This window comes from Dreissena polymorpha, chromosome 11, assembly GCF_020536995.1.
Source record: "Dreissena polymorpha isolate Duluth1 chromosome 11, UMN_Dpol_1.0, whole genome shotgun sequence".
NCBI classification, from domain to species: domain Eukaryota; kingdom Metazoa; phylum Mollusca; class Bivalvia; order Myida; family Dreissenidae; genus Dreissena; species Dreissena polymorpha.
Genome location: NC_068365.1, coordinates 24563058 through 24588673, shown reverse-complemented (window position 1 = coordinate 24588673; position 25616 = coordinate 24563058). Strand labels below are relative to the sequence as shown.

General features: G+C 33.4%; 2 protein-coding genes across 7 annotated transcripts in view; both read right to left on the bottom strand.

Moving 5' to 3' along the window:
* The window catches only part of LOC127850387 (transcriptional enhancer factor TEF-1-like), a 28047-nt gene extending 9257 nt beyond the window's left edge, over nt 1-18790 (bottom strand). Inside the window, exons 1-7 of one of the 4 annotated variants that reach the window (XM_052383398.1) lie at nt 18642-18778; nt 18301-18515; nt 15230-15573; nt 6619-6746; nt 4164-4343; nt 2807-2835; nt 537-702 (exon numbers count right to left, since the gene is read on the bottom strand). In XM_052383398.1, coding sequence (XP_052239358.1) covers nt 537-702; nt 2807-2835; nt 4164-4343; nt 6619-6746; nt 15230-15548 — 822 coding nt within the window. In that variant the 5' untranslated portion in view covers nt 15549-15573; nt 18301-18515; nt 18642-18778. Of the gene's footprint in view, nt 1-536; nt 703-2806; nt 2836-4163; nt 4344-6618; nt 6747-15229; nt 15574-16628; nt 16863-17435; nt 17476-18300; nt 18516-18641 lie in introns of those variants that run through there. The other 3 variants (XM_052383396.1, XM_052383397.1, XM_052383395.1) reach the window with 3 other exon arrangements.
* Nucleotides 18791-19531: 741 nt separating this feature from the next.
* The window catches only part of LOC127850220 (beta-parvin-like), a 66463-nt gene continuing 60378 nt past the window's right edge, over nt 19532-25616 (bottom strand). For all 3 annotated transcript variants that reach the window (XM_052383091.1, XM_052383090.1, XM_052383092.1), the window contains exon 13: nt 19532-24292. In XM_052383091.1, coding sequence (XP_052239051.1) covers nt 24210-24292 — 83 coding nt within the window. In that variant the 3' untranslated portion in view covers nt 19532-24209. The remainder of the gene's footprint in view (nt 24293-25616) is intronic.

The window sequence follows — 25616 nt, the reverse complement described above, 5'->3', positions numbered from 1 at the left end:
AGGTGTCATCCCTGAATAGCCTGTGCAGAATGCATTAAGCCCCATTTTTCCACAGCATGGTATATATATTGATTTGACTTGAGGCGCAGTAGTTGCCGTAGAGTTAAATATTTATCTCTTGCTGGTGCAGTTCAAGTTTCACTTTGTTTACAATTGTTGTTTCCATCCTATACTCTTGTCAGAATTCAACCAAAAATAAGTAACAATATATAATTTTGTAATAAATCATTCAACATTTTTGTCATGACCACTTGACATTTTAAGAAGTTCTCAATCTGTATGTAATTATTTATAAATAAATGGGCCTGAATGTTCATACTCTTTCATACAGAATCTTTTAATGTCATTTTAAATGACGCCAATCATAAAATGTGTGATACTGCGATGACATGAAAGCAACTCAGAGAACTCAAAAATGTTTTAATACAACATTTTTTTAAGTCAATTAAACTTTCCATTGGCTAATTTAGCAAAACCTAGTGTAAACCTTGCAAGGAGAAAATAAATCAATAAAGAAACCAAGCATGCAGTTCTACCTGGTCGCTCTCGCGCTGTTGATCGATGTATGCGGAGAACTCTACGAGACGTAATTTAGGGCCTGCTATACTGCGCCCATGCCATGAGGGATGCATTTCCCCGCCCATGGATGTTGGAGGCTTAGTGTCGATACTGTAGCCCGGAGCTCCATAGGGGGGCTTCACACTGAGGAAACCAGAATAAAAATACAGGTTAACCCGCTTAGATATGGACTTTGAAGCGTTTGTAGTCCTTTCGAAAATCAAATTAAATTGTGGATTGTTCTGACTAGATTCAAGTGTTAAAGGCTACATTTAAAAGCCAAAGTAACTGATGAGCAGCGATATTGTGTGCTGTTTGCATACAGCAGTTTTGACTTTGTTTCTGAGCACGTAAAGGTTAATATTGCTGGCTTGAACATTCAAGTGCAATATTAATGTTTTGAATTCAGTCACTGCATAAGCATTATATCCTTTACGTGACAAGTGGTCTACTACATCCATTACTGGACAAGTGGTCTACTATATCCACATCAGGGTTTGCACCAATCGACAGCCCCCGGTTTTAACCGGTTAAAACTGCCCAGGTCAATACTCCCGAAGTGGTCATTACTGGTCAATACTGGTCGATTGAACTTTACCCCCAATTTTGATTAATATTCCATGCCTAATTTAACAATAATGATAATATAAATTAAACAGACATGTTGCCAATAATGTCTTAAGCTATTAATACCCAATATTTTATACCTATTCATGCAATTTGTAGGCCAATCTCTCAAAATTTGGCAAATTAGTCAAAGTTGGTCAATTGGATTTTTCTGATCGATTGAACTTTTTTTCAATTCTAATGAATTATGAATGCTCAGAAAATTCTGTGCTTGATTTAACAAGAACCTGTCAATAACTGTGCATGAGTTGTTCCCCATGCGTCACTGTCTCCACAGTCTTCTCACCTATACAGGATGGGGCACCCAAAACTGATAATAGGGCCTTAAATGGCACCTTTTTGACACAACCCTTACTTGTCATGTTTTCTTGCCTAGATTTCTTTAAATACTTTTTAAACAAAATTGTGAAAAAATCTTTTTTTTCCCATTGATATAAAAGTGAAAAACATAATAAAAAATAATTATTAATAGAAAAAAAATAATTGAAAAGAAGAGTCTAGAGTACACCCACAATTGGAAAACATTTTTGTTGTCAAAATCAAGAACTTAAATTGCTTATTCATTTGAATACCAATTGAACTTTTAAATATGAAAGGAAAAAACCCTCTTAATACAGAAAGGAGAACAGATAGAAGTTACTATTAAATTAATAGCAAGTAACATCCTTTTGTGTGAGTGATATGAAATAGCCTAAGGGCAGATTTGCTTCATTGTCAATATCAGAGACATAACACTGTATGCATTTTATAACCAATTAAGGCTTAGGGGCCAGATTTATGACCCTAGAAAACACAAGAGTTCTGTTTGTCCATATGCTTATCAAATAGATATATCAATAGAAATACTGTGGTAACTACAAAAGTAATAATACTTTAGTAACAGATGCGATACACTGAGATAAAGATATTGCCTGAGTCCTTATGTATTTGAGGCCATTTCCATAAATAATAAAGAAGTACCGTAATTTTTTACAGCTTTAAAGATTTTTTTTTACAATAAATGACTAAAAAAAAGTTAACTAGTATCAATTACAGAATAATTATTGCTTTAATATAAAATAGCTCCTTTTTGATGTTTTAACGCTACAATTTTCAATCGACCAGTATTGACCAGTAATGACCATTATTGACCAGTAATGACCGGTTTTAACCGGGTATTGACCGCCGGCCCGGTCAATACTCAATTGACCGGTCAATATGCCAACCCTGATCCACATAACTGCATTATCATAGTTTAAATCAACTGCAAAACTAAATGCTACTTATTGTAAAGTATCTAATTAAATAACACATCATCCTGGTATATGTGTCAATTTTAAAGTATATAAACGTTTAAAACATGAAAAAATGAACAACACGAGAATACACTCAACAAAAGTCAAAATGCACCAAATGGAAGTAAATATATATTATTTTATTTCCATTATTTAAAAAAAAAAAAGCTTTAAATATCTGGTACATGTTAATTGTTAAAAATCAACATGCATGCAGCAATATGTTTGAATAATTATTCTCATGAAGTATTTATCAAATATCAAATAAATTAACAATTTCCAAAAGGTGCATTACAACTTACATAAAACATATGAAAGCAAACAGTCAATTTGTTTCAGATACTTACTCTCCAACTGAGTTTGGATGCTGCCAGAACTGAAATCAGACATTGGGATCATAAGAAACATCATCAACTATGTCTAACTCTGCATCTTGGATCCATAGGATCATAATCTTCGCAGAAATATCTCAAATAAAATGAAGTGATGCATTTTATTTTGTATGATTATTTCTTTGCTGCTGCTTATTGCAGCAATAGGTTTGCTTTGATTTATGCTTTGATTCGTATTTTATGATTTGTTCAATAATTGCGTTCTTTTGAAAGGTCTACTATATTTTTTTTTTAAGAATAACTGAAATTATCGATTTTGAAAAGTTTGTTAACTTTGTTTAGTAATAAGGCTCTTGTTTTGAGCAAAGTTTCGGTCACATCACAGCAGTCAGTAAACCAACTCCCACTGTTTTGGGTTAGCAGGTCAACGAACACTAAGAGCTCATGAGCCAGAAGCTGACAACTGCCCTACTTGATTCAGAGGTAGAGGGGGAGGATGGTCAAATAAAGAATTTCATGACCCATCTACGTGTGGCCCGGCCTTGGAGTGAACCCATGATCCTCCTATTTGTTATGCCTAGCTCTACCAACTGAGCTTAATGTAGCCGACTTGTGACTTGATTAAGTTTAATCAGTTCATAAGGAGGGAAAAAACATTACTGTTGTACAATGACAGAGCATTGAATGGCAAATATTTTTACTTCCATAAGGACACAAAGCATGTAGCCATTCCTGGTGTAATCTCTCTAACCTAAACTTGTATTCAAAACATTAAAGCCTGCATAAAAACATACATACATACACTTACTCAAAATCAGTTTTTTTTAACCAATTGACAATAACTTATACAACAAGGGGTTTGGCAAATGATCATGCAACATAACAAACAACAACATCAACAGCCAGACTGACAAAATAAACATGCGGGACAAAAACAAAATTTAAAACTGGGAAGTCATTCCAAGACAAAGATATCAGCCGAAAGGCTTAAAGGGGCCAGCGTTTGAGACAGATTGTTTGGACAAACCTGTAGTACTTGCCTATTTTTATTATCATTTGAACAAAAACTATTCAATCAGATTAAAGTGATTGCGCAACACAGAAACTTGTATAATGTTAAATTTGAAATTTTAAAAGATACAAACTTACAGGCTAAGTGGTAGAAATATATATTTGTTAAGCAATTTTTGACAGGCAACAATAAATAAGATTATAAAACCCCAACTTTGGACTTGTTGCACACATACACAATATTCTTCACTGCTGAATGCGTGAAAATGTAAATTGAAGCTTAACAAGAAACCCAGACCCACAAACAAAATGTCGCACACATGTATGATTTCTTTTCCCAAAAACACATGTGAACACTTACATTGGATGGCGCGCCCGGATAACCGGGTCGTACGGAGTGGAAGCCGGGCGGTAACCCCGGCAACCCGACCGCCTTACTATGTATGGCACTAGCGGACACAATCTGAGCGGAGGACATGGCCGCCATACTTTGAAGAGCTTTATCTTTCGCCGCTTGGTCTTGAAAGCTGGAGAAATTTTCCTACACGACGGAGAAACAAAGGTGGTTAGAAGGTCATTAGGCTAGTTTTTACAACACAGGAACAGGCACGAGTAAGGAGAATATACATTCAGCTGGTGATCACTATAAATGTGTAAGGTATATCACTATTATTATAAAACAGAGCGTGCACCTCTTATATAATATATATATATATGTTCTTCCTGATCAGGCTTTAATGCATGTTCATAAAATGTCGTCTCAGAATGCCTATGCAAACTACACTAATCTGAGACAACACTTTACCCCTACATTGAAAAGATGTGCTTTAAACCAAAACTTCCATTAAAGCAGAGAGTATATTCCCAAAATAGCTTGTGCAGACTGCACTAGCCAATCTGGGATGACACTTTATGCAAATGCATTAACCCCATTTTCCCAGACCAAAATTTAAATCTAATGTAGACATGTTCTTAACCCTTTGCATGCTGGGAAATTTGTCGTCTGCTAAAATGCTGTCTGCAGAATTTCTAAAATTAGCATTTTCTTCTATTTTTTTCAAAGAATACTTTCAGAATAGCAAACAGTTTGGATCCTGATGAGACGCCACGTTCTGTGTTCTGTGGCGTCTCATCTGGATCCAAACTGTTTGCAAAGGCCTTTAAAATTCGGTTCCCGCACTGAAAGGGTTAAGAAGATCTGACAATTTGATAAAGAACACTGCAGACTGACTATCCATAAGGTTTATCAAGATTTTATAACTGAATTTGATTCTTATTCGAAGCTTATGGACACTTTTGTGACTGTAATTTGCAGAAAATGAAGGGAATGAACAGCTGAAAGTTTATTCATCAATATCATAAGGACATAAATGAGAACTAAACAGAACCTAAAAGTAATTAGACAAGCTCAGATAAGGCTCTCTACAATAACCAGTAGTGTTTCAGATACAGCCACTAGTGACATGCTGGATTACTATGACTACAAGGTAGCAAGCCAGAAATGATTTTAGTCATCAAAATAATACTTAGCATGCTACCACAAGTTTCAAGCAAATACATGATGACACTGATTCTTAATTTATTTATAATAGCTTTTCAGAAAATCATATTAAGTTAAAACAAGTTAATGCATGTGAAGTTACTCTGTTACCAAAATAAAAATCAAACATATATTTTCTTTCTTTTCCCCCTAAGAGTACAAATATGGCTCTTTTAATACCCTGCCTTTTTCATTTATGCATAAATTGACAAAAGGAAGTTTCATTTCACGAGATATTACAACCTCTCTAAAGAAAAATATCTGGCAACTATTTTGCGTAACAAAGGGCAGCATTTATTGCGACACTGTCAGACAATGGTATACATGCCCTTAGAGCGATCATGCATAAAAACAAACTAAGCCAGCTTCTCGTTACATTCCCATGCTTCATTATGAGCCGCGGTCTTGGAAAACTGGGCTTAATGCAATGTGTAAAGTGTCGCCCTATATAAGCCTGTGCAAATCAGGGAAAAAACTTTCTCAGTTTACAGTATTGAACATTTAAAGGAAGTCTCTTCTCAGCATAACTCCAGTTAAGGAGGAGAGTGTCCTTCTCAATTAGCCTGTTTGGACTGCACAGGCTAATCCTGTTTGGACTGCACAGGCTAATCCTGTTTGGACTGCACAGGCTAATCCTGTTTGGACTGCACAGGCTAATCCTGTTAGGACTGCACAGGCTAATCTTCGGCAACACTTCATGAATTAAACCCAGCTATCCAAGAACAAGGCTCAGGCTCATACGGATACATACTGACGGATAATGGGAGCTAGGGTTCATACATACTCTGGGACAAACATGCCTTGGCTTTCACTTGACATGTACATTTATAACGAACTGTTCCAATCCTGAGGAGGCAGAATCTTATATGCCTACACATCAATTAATTACAAATGTTTGTGGTAACATGTCTGTGACACTAGCATACAATACAACAATTCTGGCAAACTTCAATTCACATTTCATGCTCTGAGACAAAGATGGCAAGCATCATCACTAATGTAAAGCAAGCAACACAATATTGCATGTACATTCCTCGATAAGCGCATGGTTTTCTCAAAGACTTTTGCACAACTTGACGTACTTTCAGGGAAGCCTGGACCTCCTTTGCCCTTCTCCTGGCAAGCACCTGAATGTGACTAGAAACCTGTTTCCGAGTTCGTGTCTTACCCGTGCGCAACTTGATGTAACGCGCAATCAACTCATTTCGTCCTGAAATTTAACAGCAACCCACATGACTCAAAATATGACTGAAACCTAGATGACAAATACACCTACTTTAAATGTGGCTTGAACTTCTTTTGTTTTCCGTCTTGCCAGGACCTGTATATGACTAGACACCTGTTTTCTTGAGCGCGTTTTCCCCGTTCGTAATTTGATGTATCGTGCAATAAGCTCATTTCGACCTGAAAATGGTTTGGAAATTATAATATAAATACAGGAGGCCTATATATGTAAGGGAACAAAAGAAGCATCTGAAATTTTGTATATGAAAATGGTGTTTCATTGTGTATTCACATGTTAAAACTTGAATAACAAATATAATACTGAGGCCCGGTAATATTTTCATATGTTAAAGAAGGAGACTACTCATACAGTAAAAAACCTTCAATTTTGGTTGGTTGTCTGGCAGTTATACCAAGGATCATGATTTCAAATGTTTAAAAGGGAGACTATTTATACAGTAAAAAGCCTTCAATTATGGTTGGTTGTCAAGCAGTTGTGTCCCTTTTAATAGTAATAATCTGTGTTTAAACATTGGATCTAATCATACAACCCTGACAGATACTTGGGCTAGCTGCAAAATCTCTTACATCATTTTTATCTACGCGCACATCAAACTGTAATCAGGTTTGTAAACAGATCTCAGGCAAAAATAAACTGTATGTAAGACACATCTTGCTAATGTAAAAGCCAACAAAAGGAAGGGAAAGAACAACTGCCGACATGACAAAATGCACATGAATAAATTTAAATAGGAAATGGAGCGTGGTTCAGATTACTCACTTTTGATGAAGGAAGCAATCAAAAAGACATGAATTCTATTAGGCTTTTAATAGTCCAAATGCATGAACAAATAAATAATTATTAATTGATAATCAAACAATATTTCCTGATGCAACACTTCTAATTACAATGCACTGAATGTATTTAATAGAATGTTTGATAATGTAATACCAAGATAAAGCCAGAGACTGATGAGTGCAAATCACCAAAACTGAAGCTTAATCAAATTCTTTTGTAAATAAAGGATCAAATAAGATCCATCAGGTTGCAATACAAGATCTGATCTAAAAAAATAACAAGACGTCCTATTCTGCTTTTTCCCCATTTAATACATATTCAAGTGCCATTTTTATACTAACAGATTTATATACAGGGAAGAGAGGTATCTCCGGTTTAAAATATCGCTGGGTAATTCACCAAAATCTAGAAGGGCGTTATTATCTGTAAACTTTATCCCTTGCGTCAATACCCAATATGATAAACATCGATTTTAACTCGACAATGACCCCTGGGGTAATAGAGGTGAACCCCACCTTGAAATGTAATCACAACGCTTAATCTGATGTCAATGTAGACGGATATGTAAATCATATTATATCGGCAAGTGTCTTGTCACACAAAACAGTCCATTTTGCTTACAGTGCACAAAGCAGTGCTCCAGCTAGGCCTAAATCGAAGGGCGCCGCGCCCTGCCCTCCCGAACCTCCGCCCTGCCCCCCCCCCACAAAAAAAAAAAACAATTTTTTTTTTTTTACATATGATAATTCATTAATCTCTTATTACATTGTAATTAGTTTAATCCTCATTGTAGACATTATATTTGAATGGTTTAATAATAATGGGATTAATACAATTATTTATAACATATAAATGAACCTTTTTACAAAATACTGCGCATCGAAAGTGCCCTTTTCACAAAATACTGTAATATAACTAGTTTAACTGTAAAACAAGATGTGTTTGTGAAACACAATGTTCCCCTATATGATGTTTGACATTGTAGGATGACCTTGACCTTGTGAAGGATGACCTTGACCTTGACCTTTCACCACTCAAAATGTGCAGCTCCATTAGATACACATGCATGCCAAATATCAAGTTGCTATCTTCAATATTGCAAAAGTATTAATAAAATAAGCGATTTGGGCCACATATATTTGACCTCTGACCTTGAAGGATGACCTTGACCTTTCACCACACAAAATGAGCAGCTCCATGAGATGCACATGCATGCCAAATATCAAGTTGTTATCTTCAATATTGCAAAAGTATTCATAAAATGAGCGATTTTGGCCACATATAATTGACCTCTGACCTTGAAGGATGACCTTGACCTTGACCTTTCACCACTCAAAATGTGCAGCTCCATGAGATACACATGCATGCCAAATATCAAGTTGCTATCTTCAATATTGCAAAAGTATTCATTAAATGAGCGATTTTGGCCACATATATTTGACCTCTGACCTTGAAGGATGACCATGACCTTTCACCACTCAAAATGTGCAGCTTCATGAGATACACATGCATGCCAAATATGAAGTTGCTATCTTCAATATAGCAAAAGTTATTGCAAAATGTTAAAGTTGGCACAAACAGACAGACCAACAGACCAACAGACAGACCAACAGACAGGGCAAAAACAATATGTCCCCCACTTCTATAGTGGGGGACATAAAAATTATTAAATTTATTATAACTTCAAATAAAATATGCTGAATATTTAATGTTATCAGGTCAAAATAAGGGCATGGCAATAGTCCAAGAGGGCAGTGTGAGACCTTTGGGCCACAAGATGCTGCACCTTTCTGTTCAATATCCCAGGTGGGGCATTTCTTAAAATGAGTTTTAGCAAAACAGATCCCAAAACATTAACTTTGCTGGGCCACAATTGCAAATTTTCACCAAATAATAACAATAACCAGTGTGCTACTAATAGCCTCGAACCATGAAATTTAGCATACACCACACAATAGTATCTATACAATAACAGGAGGATGAAATTACAAATCCATGACAATGATAAAATCATGACAGCAGGTGAGATTCATTGTAATCTACAACTTAGATCTGTATAATGAACAATAAAATTAGTACTATGTTACAGTCTCTTCTAATACTGTGTGGACTTAAACTATAAAACCATCAGGAAAAGTGTGACAACTTGAAGTTCCACAATTCATTTTCAATAACATTTCAGCCTATCAAACCACATTTTTAATGGGAAACAACAACTCTTCAAAAAGAGCCCACTCTGCGAAAACAGGGCTTTATGCATGTGCATTAAGTGTCATTCCAGATTATCTGTGCAGCCCACATAGGCTGAGAGATCTTAAAAACACAAAAAAATAAACATAAAAGCGGATCGTCGTCCCAGAATAGCCTGCACAGACTGCACAGGCTTACCTGGGATGACACTATGCATATGCACCAAGCCCCATTTTCCCTGAGCACATCCCAATTATAATAACATATTGAGAAGAGAGGCTTACAATCAATAGGTTTAAGTCACCTCAAGAATAATAACAGTGTCAATGGGACTTTCCTCAATTGATTTAACTGTCAAACCCACTGAGCTCTTGCACAAAAGCCTCCTCAGATGTCCTGTGGAGTCCATGGGTTTAACAAAAGACTATTATGATTAAAGTCTTCTTGTATGTTTGTAATGCGTTATCACACATTCAGCGTTTTTAGTGTAACCTTATTTAGTTATCACAGCACCATCTCAGAATGATCTCTTTACTACAATTGCGGCGCCCTTGTCAATTTTAGATCATTAACAGCTTACTTAACAGTGAGCCCCTTTAAAGGGCCCCTTTAATAAATCCCCTAAAAAATTACTAATGTGATAATCTCCTAGCCTAGATTAGACCAGGACCATTATTACAGAATACAACTATATTTTCACAGTAAAGAAATTTATAAATGAAAAACAAATTTTACCTTTCAATTTTTACCTATTGTAAAAAAAGCTTTAAATGCAATAAATAATCATTTGTATTTTTATGAAGAGAATAAATAGGATCTACATGTCATTGGGTTCTTCTAAAAATCAGCATTGTTTTTGCACCCAATGTTAACTTAATTCACAGACAAGGAAATGCAGCACAACGGAACAAGGCATTAAAACCACACCATCACCATACAACTCTATGATCACTGTAATTGTCGTATAAATAACCTACAGCCTTCCACGCTGGCTCATTTCTGATTTAAGTAATTATATACCTTAATTAATATGCTTAGCTAATCGCTCACTCAACCGCAAATGTACTGAATGTAAGTCACCAACTAAACCATGTATGACATATAATAACCGATTTCCATACATGTACATGTATAAACCCCAATTATATTTCTGTGATATTTAATAGTTATTGAAAATAATCTGATTAAAGATAGATTTTTTGGTCACTCCAAAAATAAGAATTTAATTAATAATGAAAAATCTTTTTTTGGTTGCTGATTTTCTGGATATCATGTAAGAAGGTACTTAAGCTTAAAATACAGACCAACTCAATTACTGAATAAAAAAATGTGCATGGTACAAAACATACAAATTGTATACTACATAACAGACTGTCAGAATGTACTGTTAGCAAATTTGTAGGAAAAAAGTCAGTAGACACAATGTGCATTATACATGTCTGTCAGCGTGGAACATAAATACTACAATAGAACACTGGGTGCCAAAAGATGCCTAGTAAGCTGACGGCAAATGGATATTCTCTTTTTTGTTTGCTAATTAATATATATCAAGGTCCACTTCAAGTTTGTTTAATTTGAAATGATAATTTTAGTATAACTTTCCAACTTGACATTGATCTGTTACAATGACCCTGTTTTATATAAATTACCGCACTACAACTAGATCGGTGGCCCATATGACTTTGAAGCCATAAACAATAAAAACATTAACCCAAAATATTATTTTTAAATGGGTCAGTGAAAAAAGATATCACAAGACCACTAATTTATTTTGACTACAGCGAAGAAACAGAGCATGTAAACTTACAGAAATATTAATAAAACTGATTAGAATAACGTCTAAATTAAAAGAGGTATCAGTCGTCGAAATTCGCACTAGTCCGACAGCAAAAAACTAGTAATTTTTCTTTCGGGCTTGTAGGAAATCCAATAGAACAAGCCCGACGTGCTTGTACAATTCATTAAACAGAAAACGAGTTTCACTTTCATTTTCAATATTTGTAAACAAAGTTTTGAGCCGCTTAAATCAACAGCCGCTTATGTTTCAACACATTGCGCACACGTACTGGGCAATCAGCCGATAATTGGATTACTGCGCATAAAGCGCATGGTTTTGTTGTTCCCGGATTACTATTATGTAAAATAAATGTTTTGCGTTGAGTTCGGGACACGGAGAGCAATGGCCGAACAGTTGTTATTCAAGTACGTTGTTGAGGAATGCGAATCTGAGGTAACTGTGATTGACGCATTTGTCAACTGGCTTTTTGTAGAATAACCTGGCACTTAATTGCTTATATATTTTCTGGTGGTTCAGGTTTGCTCTCTCTTTCACATGGATATATGGGATACATTTCTGCTATTTTTTTACCTAAACTTTATGTATATATTTATAATTGTGATTTGATTGAAATCTGTGAGTGAATTTAATTTCTTCTTATTTCAGGATCCGAAAGAGGCTGGCACAGATGACGAGGAAGCTAACTTGGATGAGGGTGAAATTTGATTTGTATTGTATTCTAAAGATTGAATAAATGAATGCTTCTTTGGATGTTTTATGTTATGTTTATCTGCATTTTTAACAAAAATGTTTGGGTTAGTAAAATCTGACTCGGGCTTGTTCAAATTCCCATAGTACTAGCCTGACTTGCTTGTAGATTTAAATATGAATTTCAATGACTGAGGTATGTTTTGCGAACATTATATTTTTCCTTAAAATGTACAGATATCTGCAACCTTGATCACTTATGTGAACTGTACAGATTCGACAAATATGTATCAGTAAGCAAAAAACAACAAAATGCACCATCCTTTTAATTTTATATGATGGATAAAATCAGCTTTAAAATTTTAGGTTTTTATGCAATAGAAGCCTTGTACCCGCCTACAACCAAAATACAGCCTATTAAATAAATGCTAACAAAACAGTCCAGAGATTATCTTTGCAACAGTTCTAAATTAGCACAGGTGAGTGTACCTGTGGAAGAATTGTTCAACAGGTAGGTTACAAACAGGGCACCTCAGACTAGCGGTGACTCATTTTCGACCAACTTTTTACTGCTAGCTTTAATAGGTAAGCCTCAAGATAAACAAGCCGACATGGTGATTGCTGTGTGGAAGGTTATATTTTGATCCTGAAAGGTTTGATTAAGTACAGTTTTATTAAACTTATTTTGAATATGATTTTATTTGGATCCTCTCAGCCATCCTGTCATTTAAATGATTATTACAGCAGCTTTTTCAAAACTTTTTCCCCCTTTTTCAGTTGTGCTATCCATACAATAAACTTACAAATCTTAAAGTGTTACCCATACAATAAACTAACGAAACTTAACAAATGAGCTATAGGGAAAAAATTTAAACAATAAAATATAAAAACTTGCAGACACATTTTGTGGTCTAAATGGGTGGTATTATACATTCATAATTTATATCAGTGCTGATTTTTTCACTGTTTTGGCGATGGGGCTCGAAGCCCTTTGAATTAGGTAAAAAAGATTTGTTTTGACAAAAAATGAAACATTGTGAGTGTTTTTTTTACAATTGAAACATTATATTGCTAAGGTTTATGTCATAATGCTGGATAGGGAGATAAACTGAACGTTTCAATTTTAACTTTTTTTTAAAAGCTCTCATTTGGGAAAAAGGTATATTTTTTACATTGGGAATGGGAATGAATTTTGGCACCAAATTTGACCCAAAAAACAGGACTGCATACGTCATGTCAACAAAGTAGTTAACTTGCTACACAATATCAGACCTATCAGATACAAGATGAAACAAGGTGATTTCTTCTTGTTAAAAATCACAACTCCAGAAAAAGGCCTAGTGTTAAAACCCAAAAACCAAGACGGGCTTGTATGCGGTTGTATTACGCCCTGATAACAACTTGTGAAGTACAAAATGTATGTAGTCCCAGCCTTCTTGTTAACAGTTCCATATTGGGTTTCCCTTTGTATTCTCTTTCAAGATGAGAAATCTTAACAGAAACAAATGCTTTTGATTACATTGTAAAACAATACAATGGGGAACAGCAAAGCCTGTGTCACTCGGACCATATCAGTTGCCATCATTACTGAGTCTACTGCAAATAAGAACCCATGACACAAAACATCAAAAGATCCAATAGAAATTAGAAAACAACCATTCTTTCACTTAATGACTTTCCGCCAATTTTTATGACTTCTAATTAGTTGTGACTGTAACACTGTATAATGTTCCTGGTTCATGTTGTTTTTTACGGATCCTTGGAGACACTTAATTTCTAATAAAACCTACCATTGTTAACTCTCAACCCTTTTCATGGTAATCAGTTAAATCAATGTGTGAATCAAGAAAATATAGCTACTACCCAAAAGGGATGTGTACGCATTTACCTGCAAACAGGATCTTTAGGATAATAAACCATAAGCCAAACAAAAAACACAGATCAAAAAATCCAAACACTCAGTTTTACTTTTAATTGCAATTGCAGGCCATACAAAATCATTTTAATTTCACCCCCCATATACACTTATTAAAATGTTAAAAAATCCCTTCCACACAACTTATAAAAAAGCATTTGGCCTTACTTTTTAATCAGTTCTTACTGGATATTTATAAATTAACCAGTAAAGAAAAACACTGCAAGCTTGATTTGTCAAATTCATGATTTAAACAGAAATTTACATTATACACATGAAGGAGCTGAGAATCATAAGCATAGCAAAATAATAGTAAACCTCAGACACTTATCAATACAGGTGCTTATATCATAGTGGGTGTATTACTTCAGCAAAATATGCTTCAATGACTCAACCAATCCCATGTTATTTTTTAATAACAATGACACAGTCCAGCCTAAACAGTGGTAGCAATATAATTTTCCCTGAGCTTTTGCCAAAACAATCACCTTTACATTGGACAACCATTATATTTTTTTGCCGAAATACTGTTGAACTTGAGAGGTTCAAATTATATATAGATTATAAAAGGATTAATTTAAAGAGATACTTTCATGTAATTCAAAATGTTCAAATTACAACTTCACTATAGCAGGAAAAAACTGTGACAAAATTTATATGGCAGCAGTTCATGTATATCATGAACTAAATCATGTATTCTAAGATATTTGAGTTATTTAATTTAATTAACAAATGACTAAATTGGACTTAATCAACCAGGTGTTTTTCTGCTATTTACAAACAGACCCGATCTCAAAGCAAACGGATTCGATCCCAAACCCAAATTGAAAAAAAATCCTTTTTTTTTTTTTAAGTGTCTATGCATTATATGACAATTTTATTTCACAAACATCTAACAAAATATATAACTATAATTTGTATGATTTGTCCTAATGTGTCAATATTTTTTTTAATAAAAAATCCCAATTTGGTCTATTTTTTCGATAAACAAATATAATTTGCCATTTTATCAATTAAAAATAATCCCAATTTGACCAGACTCCTTTTCCCAAAATGGCTAGAGAAAAAACCTGTCAACTATTACTGTAATATATATACATATATATATATATATATATATATATGCATTTTCGTCACAAGAGTGGTCACATTTTAAGCCGATATTAAAGAAAAAGAGTGGAGTGAAAAAATGACTAGACGGAAAAACCATCGCCAATAAATACCACAATATCAGAAACTATAATTCATTTAAATCTATATTCATCAATACTCACCGTACATTTTTCCTTCATCTGAGAGAATTATTTTTCTGCGTCCACATGGTGGATAAATTGCAAGTGCTTCTTGGAAACTTTGTTCGATATCCGGACTCCAAACCCCCTCTGCATCATTTCCAAGTTCTTCGTCATTCAGGTCATCATCGTTTTCAGATTTGGGCGGTGCGGGGACAGAGGGACCATTTGGGACCGATGGAGGGCCGTCCATGTTACCCCAGGACTTCTGCAGGTATTCTGCCTCAGACTTTGAGATCCCGTTGTTGTTGTTGTTTGCGATGTTGGATGGCTCAAGGTTCCCCCATGACGGCGAGGACATGATATGGGGAACAAACGGGAAAATCCTGAAACAATTATCAGGAATACCTTAGCATTCTTAAAATAAAACAAAAAAATCTTAAATGAGAAAACAGTTGCAGTATATTTTTCATATGTTTCCTCAGGCCTCACTCTTACTCTTACCCAAATTATCCAGTGCCTACAATTTAAATGTTACCATTTTGGCTTCTTTCATAGAAATATATGTGGCTACATTTTATTAGCTTAACCATTTGAAAACCCTATCATTAATAATTTGAAGCGTTGTTCCTCTACATTAAGTTGGTACCAGTAAACAGCACCATTCCCAATCCGATCTTTGGAACATTTATCCCTACATGCATATTTTTATCCATTGTTCCCACTTTGCATTATAAATTTCCAAAATATGTAATAACTCCATTAATTTTTCTTATAAGACCCGTGAAGGTACCATTCCAAAGCGGTTGAAAAAAGACAATAATGAATTAGATATGAATTTGTTAAGCAGGATGAAGCCCTACTTAAATGTTCTTCTTTCATCATTTTTGGGAGCTTAAGCAATTATAGTACAATCCACATCTTTTACCAAGACCCATTGTGGTGCAAATTTCGGCTCATACAGCTTGCAAACACATTTTTGGGCAGTTGAGTTCTTTCAAATACATATAACAGTGATTCATGTTGAATAGAAATTGTAATATCTATAATTAGAATATTTACATTAGAACTAAGAAGTGTGTAGAAGAAGAATGTGTTTGTGAAAACTTCGAGCTTAACTCTGTTACTTTGTAATAATTTTGAAATAATAATATTCCAAAAAACAAACATAATTGTTATAAATATAATAAACAAACATAAAACATTGCTATGAATTTTTTAATAGTTAAATATACGGCTTTAGACTTAATAAAAGTGGTATTCAAGAGTAAAATATTTGAATTTTTTTTTTAATTTATAGAAAGAAAAAAAATGATTGTTCAAATGTTGTCCAGTTGTGCCTTATAGATTTTAATACTGTACATGCATTATTTTAATTTGATCACATGTCAATATGAAACTCTATACATAGTCAAAACTTGAAAGGAATAAAATCACTCACATTCTTGATTCCCTAGTGTTCCACATACACTGCATTTCACAAATAACTCCAAAGCAAACATGTAAACTATCAAGAAGTAGCAGGGTCTTGCATATTTCCAAATATTTGCAATGACAATTGCTTAATGTCAAAGAATTATTTGTTTGTAATGTTTGCTAAATAAACAACCCACACTAAAATTGCCATGCATAAAAGACATCCTAACATTTAACAAACCCAGTGCAACACTGAATCAAAAGTTTAAAGAACCATGTTCGCTTTTCTTCCATTTGCTGATTGACCATGTTTACTGAACTGTGTAATTATTACAATATCACATTACTCAAGCTGTATTTTGCATTTTAAAAATAACATCTTTGTTTAATTTGAATAATTAGTTACTGTAATTAATCAATTTCAATGATTTATACTAGTTTTCATTTAATGATTCATAATAATCATAATAATAATAATTTGTAAAATTAATATATGTGAAATCATTAGAGTTCAGACATGTGAATGTTTATTGTAAAACAGTATTTATAATATAAGTTTGAAGACATCATTGATATAGTATCAGAGCGCATAAATATTACAAAATCATTTAAAAAACAAACTACAGCAATTATGAAAGGCTGCATTGTAAAATGCAGAGGACAAGTAGCAGCCATGTTGCTGGGCAACAACTTTTATAAATAATTGTATTGTGACTTCCAAAAATCAAACAATAAGTGCTGTGCTGTAACATTTGTGGATTAGTATGCACAAATTCAGTATAAGCCATGCAATATTAACATTAACAATATGAACACAAAACTTGCCACTTACATGTTTGAAATTATTTAATGCCACAATGAATGCACAACAGCTGTGAACAGAACAAACTTTGTGAAAATACAATCCACTGTTAAATGTATTGCCAGTCAGTTAAAATGGTAGCAATATCAAAATGTGTGTGCATAAATAAATCCAAAATGAACAAGTTTTTATGTGTAGATGTTATACATATCGCACATTAATCAACAGACCAATCTGCAAAATACACTTCTCCTATAAAAGCTTTTTATCAAGATATGTGCACACAAGATGGTTGAGATATGCACAGCTATCTTTATAGCATCTAAATCAGTACTTGAATAGTTGATTGAGATAACTCAATATTGTTATTTAGATTTTATCACAGGAAGATGAAAGATCAGACCAATGGTTAATAGCATTCAAACAGTACATAGTGTGTAATCAGTTACTGAAAATGCCTATGGCTATGAAAAATGCAACCAAGTGACAGACCTACCAATGCAATCAACTGTACATGTCAAGAAGTCAATCAATATTCAATTAAACATGACAAAGGCATTTCACAACAAGGAATTAGATGAATATAATCATGAAAGCTTCGTTAATTGCATAATATTTTGTTAGTATATTCCTCTTTCACCTTCCTTGAGCATGTATTTTACAGTATTAAGATTAAAATGAAGCATACTGATTCATAATTGAACAATTATATTTTATAAGTACATGTGCCTTCATTAAAATCATATTTAAACTATAAAAAGTTAAGTTGGATGCAATTAATGTTGCATAATTAATGCCATTAATTATCTTCCTTTATTTGCAATCATTGGCAATAATAACTGTGAAGATTTGAAAAGCGATGTATCTGCAGCACCCAAAATGTCTGCATCCATACCCGTTTGTTCCAACCGAAATACGAAACTTGCTTTTTGGCTGGGCATAACTTCGCAAACTGGGTCACCGAAGCCCTGAACGTTGCGTACATAATCCAGACACAAAAATAATCCATTTAAATGCTTATCGAAGCCACCCAATAACTTTTATTTTTGTAAACAATCGAAACTAACATGTGGACAAAATCCGTAAGTCAACACCGCCCGGAAGTTAGGTCTGAAAATATGACAAATATTTCAGAGATTCGAAAACTCGAGCAGACATTTTGAGTGTCCGAAGCAGTTTTAAAGCTTAATAAAGCATGATTTTCACTGTTTATGTATCGGTCATCCAATAACTTACCTTAGCTATGTATCCAAGAGGTTTGTTTGACTCAGATTTTGTTTGTTATTGAAATATTGACCAAAATGTCCACATTCAAAGGTATGTTAGGAATGATACAAAGAATCCGTGTAACGTACACGTTTATTGCGCACACGTCTAGCGCATGGGAGGGACAGGTGTATTGAATACCGCTATCTGATTGGCTAATCCAATCAAGCGAGCCAGATTTTGTCGTCATCTCTGTCTAAAAATACGTAGGTGTTCTGGCTGAACACGGTGTTATATGGGCCTGTGTATTTAAGTTGCACCGTGTACATAGTGAGTCATATCCACGGAAAACTCACAACGTATAATCTTAGTAACGAGTATATATGCATGTACAACATGCATTACGGGTGCTTATAATTAGAAGGCAGCAGCAAAGTGTGCATTTGTTCATGTGCGCGGTGTTAAGGTGTTATGTATGAATTGTCGGCTAAAGATCATAGGTATACGTGTATACTAATATCAACTAGAAGCAGGCTATAGGAGAATCACCTGTATATATTCAGTTTCGTGTTAGCTTTGAAACTGAAAGTAGAAATCACGAACACTTTTAAATCCGATTTAATAATTTATATACATGTTTTGCATAAAGTTAATTTGGTTAATCTTTACTGGATTTTTTTTATTTTGTCACATATTTACATTCTCAAGAATATATTTATAAAATCGAGGTTAAATCGCAGTTTGCATGAGGTCAATGAATAGCTGTCAATAATACCCGCAAGGGGAGTGACAGTATAGATAGATAGATGAAGGGATTACCTAGAGGAATAAATGAATTTGCTGTTTACATATATTGTGTTTCTTCCTTTATATTTGGTGCGGTTTAACTAATAGTTATACTTGTTAAAAAAAAACACATGTATATTTGAACTTTTATTTTACTCATACAATATTTATAGCACCATAACATAAAATAATATGGGCAAACATATATCTTAATTAAAATATATTGTTAAAACATATTGCATACTGTAATACAAACTTTCTAATAACACATTTATATATAACAATATCAATAAATTAATGCTAAAATGCAGTACACATACTACTAAATATACAAAACTGAAGAAACAAACAATTCTTTATGGTTATCAATTTAAACAAGAAACGTGTTTGTCGGAAACACTATGTCCCCTTCTGCGCCGCTTTGATTTTTTTTAGACCTTTGACCTTGAAGGATGACCTTGACCTTTCACCACTCAAAATGTGCAGCTCCATGAGATACACATGCATGCCAAATATGAAGTTGCCATCTTCAATATTGCAAAAGTTATGGCAAAATGTTAAAGTTGGATCAAACCAACAGACAGGGCAAAAACAATATGTCCCCCAATATAGTTGTGGGGGACATAAAAATAAATTTAATTCAGTTTTACTTGTAGCTGAAGAATCCAGAAGTGTCAGTTAAAAAACCTTTCAAAATTGAATTTCACGATCACAAATACGCAATATATCATAATTGCATTTAATAAATGTCTTGAAAAATGAGTAGCTAAAGCAAACACAGAGAAAGATAAATGCCAAAAGACAATTTAATTAACTTAAACTTTTATGCTTATTAACTTACTTTTTCGTGAAATAAATATAAACAGTTGTGTAACAAAAATCATAGAAAGTAAATATTTCAAGAACAATAAAGTTTCACATATTTGCTTTGTCTACAGAGAATATCCATCCTTCCACAGCAGAGAATATGCATGGCTTCTCAGAGAATAAGAGAAAAATAAAACCATTATTATGCATTAATCGTTTTGAAATGCCACGTCATTGAAAACTCAACTATTTTTTTATAGATTAATAGACTTTTGTCTTTGTTTAGGTTGACCATAATATAAAGGGTTGGACCCCACCACTATCCCTAAAGGAGCAGTTACACAAGATAAAAGACCAGTTGCATTGTATTTTGACAGTAAAATAAAAAACATGAGCCATGCTATCTGAAAAAAGGGTTTAATGCATGTGCATAAAATCGTCGTCACAGATTAGCCTGTGCAGTCCGCACAAGCTAATCAGGGACGACACTTTCCGCTTTTATGATATTTTTCCTTTCAAGAAAGTCTCTTCATAGCAAAAATCAAGATTAGGCAGAAAGTGCAGTCCCGAATTAGCCTGTGCATACTGCACAGGCTAATCTGGAAAGACACTACGCACATGCATTAAACCCCCTTTTCACAGAGCACGGCTAATATAAATTATCAACTAACATTTAAACAAATTAGTTTTAACATACTGCTTTTCTCCCAAAATAACAACTATAACAGATGTGAATGTGTGAATCATGTGCATAATTAAAGTTATATCAAGAGAACTTATTCCCTCTATGCAATATATATATGTGGTCATGCAAGTGATTATATATAATGTTTGTTACATACAATTATAGGTTTTTAATAAATTATAAAACAGAAATCCAAATGTCTGTCTATTATCTGGCACAATTTTTGTTAACAAAAAATACATACATATTGAATATGTAGAATCACAAAGAAAGCAGGTAAACAATATAAGAATTTTCATGTATGGCACATATGTCTTTCCTGATGTAAAATAATTGAAAATGAATTTGTTGATTCATCTACTTAATAACTGGTAATTAATAAATTAAAGGTAATAATAATTATTGACAAATATCATTCTGCATTAATTTGGGGCATGGGTAGTATTAACATCAATTAGCATTAAATAAAAATATATATTATAAAACAAATATAGATGACAAAAAGTGTACAAGCCACATCAAAGAATATTATTGGAAGCATCAGGTCTCTAAATTTTTTTTAAGATTTTGTAACAAAAAAATAAACGTAGGCAAGAGGAAATTTTAATGCTTGATCAGTTCTTCACATTGGTCTTTAGTTCAAGATGCTGATGACATCAGAGCTTACAACAAAATCACAAGTTTCTTAGTTTGTACAATATTGTAACATTACTTCCCATACTGATATGTTAACATTTTAAAATAGTTGCAAACTTACAGAATTAAAAAAAACAAACAGAATCAATTTTTAAGATGGAGATTCAAAAGAAGACAGGCAAAAAACATGTATTCTGAAAGATACTGCTTGAACAATTTATGTTTTATCTCAAATATAGTGTACATGTAAAGACAGTTAAATTCTTAAACTTTCATTACATGTCAAGTGCAAAATACCAATATTGCCCATACAAAATGGACCATGAGGGCCATGATGGCCGTTCATCGCTCACAAGAATTCACTGACACCAAATGTGGAAGACTTGAACTGGTGATCTAATTTTAGACCTGACTTGACCCAGATTCAAACATGGCTTTCTAATATAAATATTCCAAACAAACTTTATCAAGACTGTGTCACAAATCAGGTATCTGGAGTGGTAACAAGGTGTTTTTCTTAATAAAGATTTGACCTGGTGACCTAGATTTTGATGAATCCGACCTGGATTCAAGCTTTATCAAGTTATTGTCAAGATAAACATTCTTACCGGGTATTAGGTTTTTAGAAAGCTTGAGTCTTTAATGTTGCTCCTTCAGTGATACGTGTTTGTTTTTTTAACATTAAACCTTTTAACCTTGTTTCTATATACACATGACCCAGATTTAAACTTGTTCTAGATATTGTCAAGATAAACTTTTTTACCAAGTTTTATCAAGATTGACTCCTGAATTGACTCTAGGGTGATAACAAGGCTTTTATAAGGTTTGACCTGATGACCTAGATTTTGGATTCACATAACCCAGATTCGAGCTCAGACCAGAAAATGTAATGTAGAGGTAAACAATCTGACCAAGTTTTATAAAATTAAGTCATAAATGTTTCATTAGATTGGGTCATTAATGTGGCCTTTGGAGAGATCAAAAGGTCTTCAAAATATCAACCTGAAGACCTAGTTTTTGGAACACTACACCCTGACTCACACTTTCGTTTGGGATTAATTCTGGGGTAAGTATGAGGTTTGGCTAGTGCTTAAACCGATGTTTTGGTTGACAGTTGGAAAAGAAGTTCCAAAATGTAAAATATCGCTTTCATTATAACTGAAGAATATGTTGTCAAATTGTAGAGTTTATATTCTGATGATATAGATCAAACTCATAATCGCTATTCATTTATACATTTTAAGTTAATTCTAAATCAAACATCACCTAAATATGTGAAAATAACAGGTATTCGGGTAATACAAAATTAGCAGTCACTCATCTATAAAAGACAAATATGACTGCTCCTGTTAACAATGCAAAAGTTACATAAAACAGAAACTTATTAACACATACACTATATTACAAATATAATAAGCTCCTATATAAAACTACAACTATTTACAAAGAGAAGAACACATGTGAAAGTTGTACAAAATGTTTGCAAAAAACATAACAATTGTAACAATTTTAATCTGAAATAATCAGCATCAACTGTCAATATTCATTATTAATATGTCTCATACATACAAGATAGCAGAAAAATATACTTAACAAATAATACCACAATAGAGAAATGCAGTCTTTAGACTCCAAGGAAAAATAGATAGTCAAAACATCATTTTCTGTTTCACATTTCAGGACTAGCTTGAGCTTTATAATGACCTCTAAATTATAAAAATCTCTAAAGTGATAAGATAATTCAATTTAATGATTAACACAATGTTTCTGCATGATTTATTTTAAGGTCAAGCTAGTTTAACACTATTTGTATATAAGTCTTAGATCATTACTTTTTACAATCTGTGAACAAAACTGATTAACATAATAAGCATGGGTCATATGGGCAGAAGCTGCAAACCATAAGAATAGCCTCTCTGTACCATGTTTAAAATGGTTGCTAGGCAGTATAACATTGCATTATCAGTCCATTGAATTCAATTTGATTTTCAAATTGAGGTATAAGTTGAGCTAAGCAACTGTGTACATGGAGTGCTCCTTATGTATGACAAATCATGATTTTCAGTTACACCTTAATCAACTGCATAATCAGTTCAAGTATTCCTACTGTAATCAAGTCAGTGTATGAGTAGCCCTCTGCTAAAACCAGGTAAAATGCATGTGCATAAAGTTTTGTCACTCGTAAGCCTGTGCAGTTTGTACACGCTAATAAGGGAAGACTCTTTTCGCCTTTCACGAAAAAGCTAAAAAGTGGAACGTGACTTCCTTGACTAGCTTGTGGTGACTGCACAGGCCTATCTGGGACGATACTTTACATAAGGCCCAGTTTACCCAGAATGTGTCTCATATTTATAATTTGCTTCCCTTTTTTTGCTCCATAATTGGAGTTAGGAAAATGGCAATAAATTAATGGAACTATACAAGAGTATAATAAACATATTCAGTGCATTTCAAACCAAATATTTCTTATTACAAAAGCACATTGAAATTTAAGATTTAAAATTCATATTTCTATTATGATGTTTTATGAAAAATGACTTTTTAACATAATCATGATGAAAATGACAGAGATTCAAACAGTTTCATGAATAATTTGGATTTTCAACCTTATCTTCGATTCTTCTTCTTTGTAAACTATGATTGCCATGGCAACAGTAAGGTCAGATGAGGGAGTCTTTGGTTTCCTAGGCAACAGTGGCATCCTTGTATTTGGTGAAGATGTTATAGAGAACTCGCAGCGTGCATTTTAAGTCTAAATTCACGACATCTGAAAGAAAACAAACGTTAACACTAAATATACTGCAGAAAAATTGTTCTTGACATGGCTTTTTAAAGCTCAAATAGATTATTTTTCACATTTTATAAAAACCATTAAAGCGTCAACCAAATATGCAACATTTCAATAAAATTTTATCAAATTATGAAGTTCTTAAATTTAAATAAATCTGCTCTTATTACATCATAAATGTTTGGTCAACAATGGCTGCTGGTTAACTTGTTAAGCAGTAAGGATATCACCACTAACAAACAACATGTATCAACCTGTTTTTAAGCCTGTAAGACATGTGCAATGTTGTGCCTGTAAAACATTTACAATGTCTTTTTGTCTTTACTGAGTGTGATCTACCTAAGTGTGATACTAATCAGACCTGAAGTTGAAGAAAGTAGATATAAGTGAGCATGACATTTATAATTTAGTGGTGTATTGTAAATGAACAGATGGCGTTGATGCTTAGGCTGTCACAGCAAGGTTATTTATTATAATTTCCTGGTGGGATGAGGTTTTCATTATTTTAGTTTTAGTAGGATTATCATACAAGTCGCGTTCTGGGAAAACAGGGCTTAATGCAAGTGCAATTTAGAGTCGTCCAAAGGCACAAGACGGTACTTTACGCACATGCATTAAGGCTAACTTAATCAATTCTCAAAATGTCAAACATGAAGAATCATTTCTGTCAACAACCAAAATAGATGCAATACATGCCACAGACAAAATCATTATTAAATCAGGAACTGAATATCAAATATGAAAATTTCCCGTATAACTAACCACAAATAAAAACAATATGACAGCATGTTTAGAATTGATTATAACTATTAATTCAGCGCCTGTTAATTACCTATGGTAATTTTTCAAATATTGAAAACATATTGGAAATACAATTCAATCCCTTATCAAAGATATCACTATATTTGAAATGCACATACCTAAATGGCCTTTATTAATATTTTTGTTTACTTGATAGCTCATAAAAATTGACCTGTTACTTGGGAACACTATTAGCTTATATAAAATGCATGAATTGCATCAAATATTAATAGTTGATTTTACTTGTCAATGTGCATATGTTTTGGGAAATAAATGCATTACAATAATTATATACTGTGATTTTCTTTTTAAGAAAACTCATGTTTTTATGATAACGGTACTTAAACCCTTTACCACTTAAATACGTATTTGACGCACTTGTAGTCCCTTAGAAAGTTAAATTTAATTAAAGACCTTTCTTATTACATTGTGTATAATTAAGTTTTAAAGGCTTCATTTCCAACCATTAAATAATGATGAGTAGTAAACAGCATAAAACCTG